Source organism: Solanum pennellii, chromosome 4 (genome assembly GCF_001406875.1).
Source record: "Solanum pennellii chromosome 4, SPENNV200".
Lineage (NCBI taxonomy): Eukaryota > Viridiplantae > Streptophyta > Magnoliopsida > Solanales > Solanaceae > Solanum > Solanum pennellii.
The window spans coordinates 67,278,019-67,287,749 of NC_028640.1; the positions used below are offsets into that span (position 1 = coordinate 67,278,019).

General features: G+C 34.0%; 1 protein-coding gene across 1 annotated transcript; it reads left to right on the plus strand.

Annotated features, from left to right (window-relative positions):
• Window positions 1-266: 266 nt before the first annotated feature.
• Window positions 267-8,040, plus strand: LOC107017447 (receptor-like cytosolic serine/threonine-protein kinase RBK1). The gene is made up of 10 exons (XM_015217674.2): window positions 267-904; window positions 1,680-1,816; window positions 2,881-2,978; window positions 4,590-4,921; window positions 5,441-5,890; window positions 5,975-6,135; window positions 6,338-6,411; window positions 6,517-6,664; window positions 6,799-6,948; window positions 7,817-8,040. Exons 1-10 carry the CDS (start codon window positions 697-699, stop codon window positions 7,904-7,906), a joined length of 1,848 nt encoding a protein of 615 aa, XP_015073160.1. The 5' UTR covers window positions 267-696; the 3' UTR covers window positions 7,907-8,040.
• Window positions 8,041-9,731: the final 1,691 nt, after the last annotated feature.

Sequence of the window (9,731 nt, forward strand, 5' to 3'; positions counted from 1 at the left end):
AGTGTACTTGTATATTCGATCTGTAATGCCTTGTACACAAATGAGAAAGATATGACCAGCTGATTCATTGTTGTGTTACACACTTCTTCCAATAACCAATTTAATTAAGTTGAAGTATGTGTATCAGTTCTTCCAAAATATTATATAAGATCAAATTAAACAATGTGATGTCCTTACGAAAACATGGATTTAAGATTCAAAATTTATGAGTTTTGAATTTGAAGTTTATGAACTGTGAAGTAGAAGGTATATACGAATATTGATTAGTTTCATCGGTGTTTCAGATGAAAATGAAAAATGTTGGTGAATAGGTGATACAAGAAATGCCCAGCCATTTCCTTGTCTTGTTGCTTTTTTTCGCACAATTTCTTCTTCTTTGCTCCGCCATGGCCGGCCGTACCATTTCCCGCCAGAAAAATATTCAAGAATATCCCTTCAGAATATACTCTAATTATTCCCCTCAATCACTCTTTTTGGGTGTTGAAACTAACAATTTACTCAACTCCAATCATTCCAACAGAAATAAAATTACAAAGTTTCATTATCAAACAAATTTCTTATTGGCACAAAATTTGATTATTTTACCTGCAGCTTCAAGTCCTTTATATGTGCTTCAGCTTCATCAATTGAGTGTACTTTTGAATTGTCAAAAAAAATTAAAAACACTAATTGGGTGGGAAATTTGAATTGCAAGAAATGGCATCATCTATGGGTAACAATAATAGTCATACAGATGTTGATAGTCTCATAACGGCTCGTATTGTTATAGCTTTAGATGCAACCAAGGATCACCCTGAGCAGGAAATCAAGCGCATTATTGATGAGATCAGATCACAGGGTAACATCCTTCATGCGGGCGATACCATTATTGTGCTTGGGGTTTTGCATAAATATCTTCATCCTAGTGAGTTTCTTGCCTCACTTTTTTATGCAATTATCTCATTTTTTCTATTTGATGATTGTTACTTTTAGTGCTCGTGTTGGATGGCGATCCAACGTTTTAGTCATCTTTGACTAAATTTTGTGATAGTAACTCTTATAGTTGTCACATCATTTTCTTATGTTGAAGAGGAAAATATCACTAATTGTAGCTACCTTTGAATCCATGATTAGAGGGTTGTATTTGACAAATTTTACTTGATTAGTAAGGTTATAGTTTTCTATTCCTGTGGTATTTCATAACTCTACAGATGATGATGATGATGATTCGTCCTCCCAACAATATGATCCAACTTAAGGCTCAACTCGAACTTTTGAAATCATTATATTAAAGCGTTACATCGGCTTTCAATTTTCACCATTATCATTAACCAGATTAACTTTCCCTTTTGATAATTAATGGGTTAAAATAGAATGGTTGTAGTCATCAAGGATTGTTTTTTTTCTATTACGGCTAAGTTGTGATAAAAGGTCACTTTACTAAGGAGCCATATTCTGGTTCTTGACAGTTTATAACTTCTGTAGTGGCGCTTCTGCTTTCCTGTGGTTGTTGAAGTGTGTACAAAGAATATGTGATTTCTACATATTATGCCGTTTTATGGTTAATGTGGAACTGTGGTATTTCCAGTATTAGCTGAACGGTTAGAGGTGTGATTGACCACTATCTTTAGCTGACTACTTATCTTGTCTAGTATTATACATGCCTACAGTATGGTTTCCTAACCCATTTTTCTGCACAGTGGGTTATCAAATGGAAGCAGAGCCACTGTCCATGTTTGGAACTCATAAACGTGAGATCGAAAAAGAAGTAACAAAGAAGATTGATGCATATGTGAACATGCTCATGCAAAGTGCCCAAGATTGTGAAGGTGAAGGGGTAATATTATACACTTGATCCTCATAATAGTTCTGTACTGGAAGCAACTATTGATTGATATATCTTAGAAATGTGGCTGGAAGTATCCACAGAAGTCATACGTATGAAATCGTGGAAATTTTTATGACCCACTGGTGTAGCAAGTTTACTTTTCTGGGGACTGGGGGCTTGTGGGTTGGATCTGATGTGCTTCAATACAGTATATTTGAGTTTGTTCAAATCAATATGATAGCAACGATTTGATGCAGGACAGATTTGCTTTTGAAAAAGTAATTTTCAAATGTTCATTATAGGAATAGACATTACAACTCCCTTTAGTATTCAAACTTTGTTTAGAAACTGCTTTTTAAATATTGTCTTATTTAATCGGGGGGGGGGGGGCTACGATAAATAGATGTTCTGTTTTCTTCTTGACAACTTCCTCTTTTATATTCTTAAATTGTATATGGGATGAACATCTTTCTATTTCTGCTACCATGCATTCCTTTATTTCAGTTACTTCAATATATACCACAAGAGATTTAAGGTTCATAGATCCTTCAGGCTGAATCAGGGCTGGACTGTTATTCGTATCATGTTGACTCCACTTTATATGTTGATGAAGCAATGATTAACATTCCTTTTGCACTTCCATTTAATTCCCGTTTTCCTTATTTATTTTAACTGGCACTAGGTGGATACTGTCTCCCCTATATAATTGAGGTTTATGTAGATTGTATTTTTATCCATCCAGGCGGAAAATCTAGGAATTCCAGGATTTTCCTCGAATCCCCTTCTTACCTAAGAAGCATTTGAATGACCTAAGCTATGAAAAGCATGCACTTTCAACCAACTAGTCGAGAGAGAGAGAGAGTAGTAGACTATATTCATCGTGGAGGAAAGTGAAGGGTCTATCACCCGGATGGAGTGGCATTTTGATTGAATGCCCAAGCTATTCTTTTGCTCGCCTTTTTATCTATCTCATCTCAATATGTTGATTTCTAAAGCAATCACTTTATTTCTTATCTATTTCTATCTCCCTTTTAATTTTTCTCTAACTATAAGTTATTATATATTGTGTTTAGGTTGACATTGAAGTCAAAATTACTGCTGGGACTCCAGTAAGGAAGGTGGTTGTACAAGAGGTTACAACTATCAATACAACATGTGTTGTGTTAGATAGGTATGTTCTCTGATGTGACCATGGTAATTCCTGTTGCTGTAGTAAGCATATCGTCTCTATCTTTGGGAGCTAAATTATACCGAGACTTGAGGCAACAATAAATTAGTGACGAAATGCACTAGTAAACCATGGCTACATAAAAACCTCCACTTTCTAATAGGCTTTTAAACAAGATGAAGAAATAAATGGCAAAGAGCAAAGAGTTTCTGGTCTCAGTGTTGCTACCATCTTTTATCACAACATTACAATGTGATTGCTCCATAGAAAAGGAATCTATCCATGCATCGGGAGGCCATTTTATTATCCGATTAAGTAAAAATAAATATACCTTTTTCTATCCGCCAAAACGTAAAGTTGGAACCTTAATTATTATTATGCAAACAGAAAATCCTTGCTCAGATAAGATTTTTAACTCTTCCTTTAAGAACTGATATTTTCATTGAAGTAACTATTTCAACTGCATTTTGTTCGATTGTTTGTTAAGTAGGGTTTGATTTTGGTCCTCCACTAGTTAAGGGATATAAATGGATCTTCAGGGAATTTGCATGGACCCTTGTTTAGAGTTCTTTATTCTTCAACATTGCTTTCGTCACAAGATGCTCCCCCTTTGTTTACCCTGTCTCTCTACTTTTTTCTCATTACAAATGCATGGATAAGTCTCTACCTGTTGGTCATAATTCTGATTTGTAAATAAAAAACAAATTCACCATCCATTTTCAATGTCCTGACTATTTCAGTTATTGTAAAATGGGGATTTTAATCTATATATACAATATTATAATTAATGTATGCATAGATGATTAATATTGTGTGATTGCAATATATTTTGTTTCCTATTGTGGTTAGAGAATCAGGCTTCTATTGGAAGATATTTTGCTTCGTCGGAAGAAGAGAAAAGGGAAGTCGTTAATTTAAATACTTTCTTAAAGCTTGGTTTTATTGAAAGGAAAGGAGCATGAGAGATACTTTTTTAGAGTCCACCAAACTAGTCCCTCAACTCACTGATGGGATCATAAACATTTTGATTTCACGAAGATAACAGCAAAATTAAGCTATTGTACTTTTAAAAACTACATCAAATCCATGATATGCATGCATGTACGATAAGGTCATGCCGCAATCAATTAGAGCATAGTCAATACACTTCTTCTCAGTATAAGGAGTCTTTGTTTGTTCCATATTGGTGTTTACCATGTCGAATTTTGGGCTTCTGAACTGTCTGATACAAACAGAAACACATATATCTAAAGCTCTATAATTTTATCAAAGTTGGAACAATGTCTAGCAAGATTTCTCTAATTTGACTCAAGAAAAACCATGTCTTTTGCTTTTATTACTAGAAAGTTTGTACTTATCATTGACAATTGACTCTCTTGGATAAATCATCATTTCCTTCCAACTTCATATCCATGAAAAACCATGAGCATTTTGTAGTTGTTACAAGGAAGTCTCCATCTTATTAAGCCACTTGAATTAATTTTATATCATCATGTGCGTCCAACTTTATTTACCAATTTTATGTTTATCTGACTCTACATTTTTGATAGGACCATGTTTATTCGATTTGACATTTTTTTGTTCTCTAATATTGACAAGATTAAACTCTTACAGGCACCTCAGGCGGGATTTGACGTATTACCTTAAACACATACCTTGCAAAGTTGCATTAATTGGTGATAATTTATTCGTCAAGGTTGTGAGACCTTATTCCATAGTTGATGCTGACAACATAGAGCAAAAGTTATACTTTTCTATGTCCAAACAAGTAGCCTTGGCACCCCCTCCAACTGCAGCGAACACAGAGCAGTCTGTTGTTTCAATCAACTATTCAGGTTTTGTGGAAAGCTCTGAAATACCAGAAAATGAACAGGTGGTATATAATCAACTGGAGCATAGCACTTCACACGAAGATCTTAGTTTCAATTCTATGCAAGAAAGATCAGGTGAGCTAGCATGATGATAATCTTAAAAATAAATGCAGCTATTCCCTCCCTAGACTCCACTTGTGGGATTACACTAGGTGCGTTATTTTGTTGCTTTCTGTGTGATACTTTTAAGTTACGGAAGTGTATTTTCATCCAACTTTGAGGGTTGATCTCCTTTTCTGGTTGGAATCCTATTCTACATAGTACGGAGAGATCAGAAGAGCAATTATTGACAATATCTTCTTTCAGATTTTAAGAAACATCTGGTTTCTGAATGTATGTGGTCCTTTTGTAGATCGGATTCCTTCACACCATAGATGAGGAAGAAATCAGAAGAGGACTCCTTAGAAATACCTTTCCTTACAGTTACCATGATTCCAAAACAGGCTTTGTCTGCTTGTGGTGTTCATAAAACTAGTTCAGATTTATAGATCTGTAATGATGTTACAATCTCTAATTTTAAATTGTAAGGGATTTGATAAAAGTAGGGAATAGTTTCCTGTCCTTCCTGCTTTAAATGTTTGACGATTTGAACAGATAGGTCTGCCAGAGGAGATATGAAGCATCCAATCCCTCCTGTTTTCCAGAAAGAACGAAGACCACCTACATCATGGAGATCCTCTAATACACCATTTCTTTGTATCGCTTGTGGAGCAAAGACAGAACTATACATCAAGGATTCAATGAGATTCAGTTTCTCAGAAATACAGCTTGCAACAGATGATTTTTCAAAGGATAACTTGCTTGGAGAAGGTGGATATGGTCATGTATACAAAGGTCGGTTAAAAGACGGTCAGGTCATTGCTGCAAAGGTGCGGAAGGAAGAAAGCACACAAGGATTTTCTGAGTTTCATTCTGAAGTTTATGTTTTGAGCTTTGCACGTCACAAAAACATTGTGATGCTTTTGGGTTATTGCTGCAAGGAAAATGTTAACATCTTGGTCTATGAATACATCTGCAATAACTCTCTTGAGTGGCACTTATTTGGTACGTATAGTTAATGTAGTCAAACATTTCTCCAGCAACATAAAGCTCAAGATAAAAAGTTAATTTGGGTTAATATCTTGACAGAGAATACCGAGAATATTCTTGAGTGGCACCGTAGATATGCCATTGCCATTGGCACTGCAAAGGGCTTGCGTTTTCTGCATGAAGAATGCCGTGGAGGTCCAATTATTCATCGTGACCTGAGGCCAAGCAATATACTTCTCACTCATGACTATGTTCCCATGGTAAATCAACACATTTTGATTCAAACACGTAGAAAGAATGTTAGAATTATTGGACTAAATAGAATGACACAGATAATTTTGAGTGACCACATTTGTTTCTGATCCTCCAAGCTGGACAGCGACCTGAATAAAAAAATTGGGAAGCTAATATTAATTCTAAATCATTCCTATGGATGATACTGTTTGTTTTTGTTTCTCATAGCTAGGTGACTTTGGCCTGGCTAAATGGAAGACAAATGAGGATAATATATACACAAGGATACTTGGAACATTGGGGTGTGAGCAATTCCTATTATTCATTGGCTACACAGAATGCTATATACTCAACAAATGAAATCTTTGAGTCGGAGATTCACCAAAAGTTTCTCTTGTTTCATGCAGATATCTTGCTCCTGAATATGCTGAGAACGGCATTGTGTCTGTCAGAACAGATGTCTACGCATTTGGCATTGTTCTTATACAACTAATGTCTGGACGCAAAGCCATAGATGCAATGAGAGAGGACAGTCATCATTCTCTTAGACAATGGGTATGTTCTCTAGGCTTTTTTAGTTGTCATCGCAGCCAAATGTGATTCCTTTCAAAGATCTAGCTAGTTGAGTGAACTCTCATTTTAAAAAATTCAGTGCTATTTTAGCGGAAGTCTCTCTTTGTCATTTTCAGGCAATTCCACTCATTGAAAGGCTTGCATTGCATGAGCTCATTGATCCCCGCATAGGCGACTCTTATGACACATTTGAAGTGTACCACATGGCTAGAACAGCATTCTTGTGTGTGCAGAATGACCCGGAGCTGCGGCCTTCAATGGGAGAGGTTAATTTTGTGCTTGATGAAGTTTATTTGTTGATTAACTGCTCATTTATAGAAGAACACTGAATATCTCATCAGCCTATTAATCCATGTCGAAGATCTTTTTCTTTTTGTTTTGAAGCTTCATGTATCAGTCCATCTTTATTCTCCTCATAATTTTCTCTTACGCAACACTAAAGATAAATGATCTTCAACTGAAATACAGTCAATGTTATAACTGTGAAGCAGTAGTACATAACACAGTAGTGATATATTTTAACATCAGAAATCAGAAGCCAATCTATCCCTTCTTGATTTGGAGTTGAAAACCTTGTTCTTGCTTTGTGATTTGCTCTCTACTACGAGGTTGAGTCTGTGAAGTATCATCTTATTTCTCCAACCTCTAATTGATATTTTTGTTTCATTTGTATGTTTGAGTATTGTCTTCTGTCATTTGATGATGTAAAACTAGAGATAGATTCTTATCACCAAAGAGTATTTTACCCAAATTTCCTTAAAGAAGGATGAATTGTCAATTAGTTTTGAAGGATAGGGAGCTCGAATTTTCATCTTTATTGCTTCCTAGCAATTTGCATTCCATTCACTGCTTCTTGATAGTGTGCAGCCTAAGATCCTATTGCTCATAAAGCGTCAAGATGTAGATGGTTTCAAGCTATTACATTGACTTGGTGACAAACTAACCAAGAACTAACGTTCATGCCATTTGTCATGGCCAGTAAAATCCTCTAATCATACAACAACTTAATTTTGGTAACGAAAAGTAACCTGATGTATGTAACCACACAAATCTTGCTTACTGAGTATGGATAACATATCTTCCTTGTCATTTTACTCAAAGTGATGAACTAACCGGTTGCAAACATGAATGCAGGTCTTGCGTCTTCTTCAAGGGGAGTTAGACCATCTCCACCAGATCGCGGAGCAGTTTGTACCTCAATTTGTTCCACATTTTAGTAAATAGAAACCTGATGAGCCATGTTATGTTTAGTTTGTTACTGCAACTGTCTTGGTATGTTTTACATTTCTGTGCCCAGGGAAATTGGAAAGAGCTGTATAAGCTTTGTTTGGTATGTTACTTTATAATACCAAGTAATATTTCACAACAGTTCAACTAGTATAAACTTCATGTTATATATACTTTATGATATACGTAATAAGGTTTTTTCCCACGTTAATTTGGTGTCTCTTGGATTTGATTATTTTTGTATTGTCATATTCATTTGTTACCTGTTGCTTTTTTGCGCTTGTGTTTGAGGTATTGGGGAAATTGACTGGAATCTCATTTTGTTGCATTTTTTATCGAGTAATTTATTTTTGTGTTCCCTAGGAAGTACAAATATAACTTAATTACTAGCCATTTTGATCATTTTTCATCTTATATACACAGTCAAACTTGGCATAAAAAAGTATAAGCAAAAAAGCTTATTGAAGCTTAATTATGTTATCCTCTTCCATTTATTGCCTATTGTAACACCCCTAAACATGGTTGTTGACTAGATTTTGCAATTTCCCCAAGTCAATCCATCAGCTAAATAAATTGCATTCAAGAGTTTATCAGATTTTAATTTCTTTTTATAAATATAAGTGACTAAATAAAGTTTGTATTTTGCCAAATTGCATAATGAATGTAAATTCATCATATAGTTACGACTTAGGTCCGTTTGGACATGATTTAATTTGAAATCAGTGATACAAAGTCAAGTTGAGTTGAAGTTCAAATTTTATTTGAATATGTAATTTAAATTTATTAAGTTAGTGTTTTTTTTTTATCATATCATATCATATATTATTATAAGTATGAAACTCTAAAGTGTAAAGTTGAATTACTATTTTGCCCCTATACTAAATTAAAAAATAATAAAATACTTTACCCAAGTATAAATTAAATATCTAATTAAAAAGTAATATTTGAATTACATAATAGAGGAGCAAAATGAGAAGTTCAGCAGTCTACTCAATTACTATGTGTGAAACAATGAAATAGGATGAACACTAATAAAGTTTCAATTAATATAGAAGTTGAAACGTATTTTGCTAATTATGAGAAGTTGAAAGGAATCAAATTAAGTAACTGAGGAATATCAAAGAGTTTTTATCAACAAATCTTCAAGACTACACTATATAAACATAATCAATATTAGTCATTCAACATAAGCTTCCATTGTTAAGTGGGTACAAAAGTGTCTTCTAATTTTCAGGTACAATCTTATTAAGTCTAGATTTTCCGTTTGATTTGCTAACTTCATTTGAATGATAATTTCTAATTTTTTTAATAGGAAAATAAATAGCTTAAAGGTATAATCACACATATCAAAAATTGAGTGTTGTACACATATGGTTTGATGCTGAATAATGATCAACTCTCTTTAAAACTCTCTAAGCATAGTTTCCCACAGAAAAGAAACCATGTTATAAACTTTTAAACTATTAATAATAAATTGAAATTGCAGTTGTTTGCTAGCAAAATATATCACATTTTCTTCGACAAATATAGCAACTCCAAGTCTTCTCTAACAGTGATGGATAGTAGTTATAAGCCTATAAATGTAAGTCTGGGTATATCTGAAAGTTTTTAAGGAAGTAGTTACATTTGTAACTACACACACTAAGGATACAAGAAGACTTTAAGTAACGTCGCATTTTCGCTTTTTAATTCTTTAACTTGATGTGTCTTTCTTGGAATATTTTACAAATATTGATATCTAATTACCTTTTGATTGATCAATTTCATGAATTTTTTAGTTGTTGATGACTGTCTGTACATTTAATTGATTATAAATGGATAA

What these genes read in the sequence shown, in the direction of transcription:
- LOC107017447 (XM_015217674.2), top strand. Translation starts at nt 697, where the DNA reads ATGGCATCATCTATGGGTAACAATAATAGTCATACAGATGTTGATAGT. An exon ending in CTCATGACTATGTTCCCATG is followed by an intron (nt 6,136 to 6,337) that starts GTAAATCAACAC and finishes TGTTTCTCATAG; the next exon opens with CTAGGTGACTTTGGCCTGGC. An exon ending in TGCGGCCTTCAATGGGAGAG is followed by an intron (nt 6,949 to 7,816) that starts GTTAATTTTGTG and finishes ACATGAATGCAG; the next exon opens with GTCTTGCGTCTTCTTCAAGG.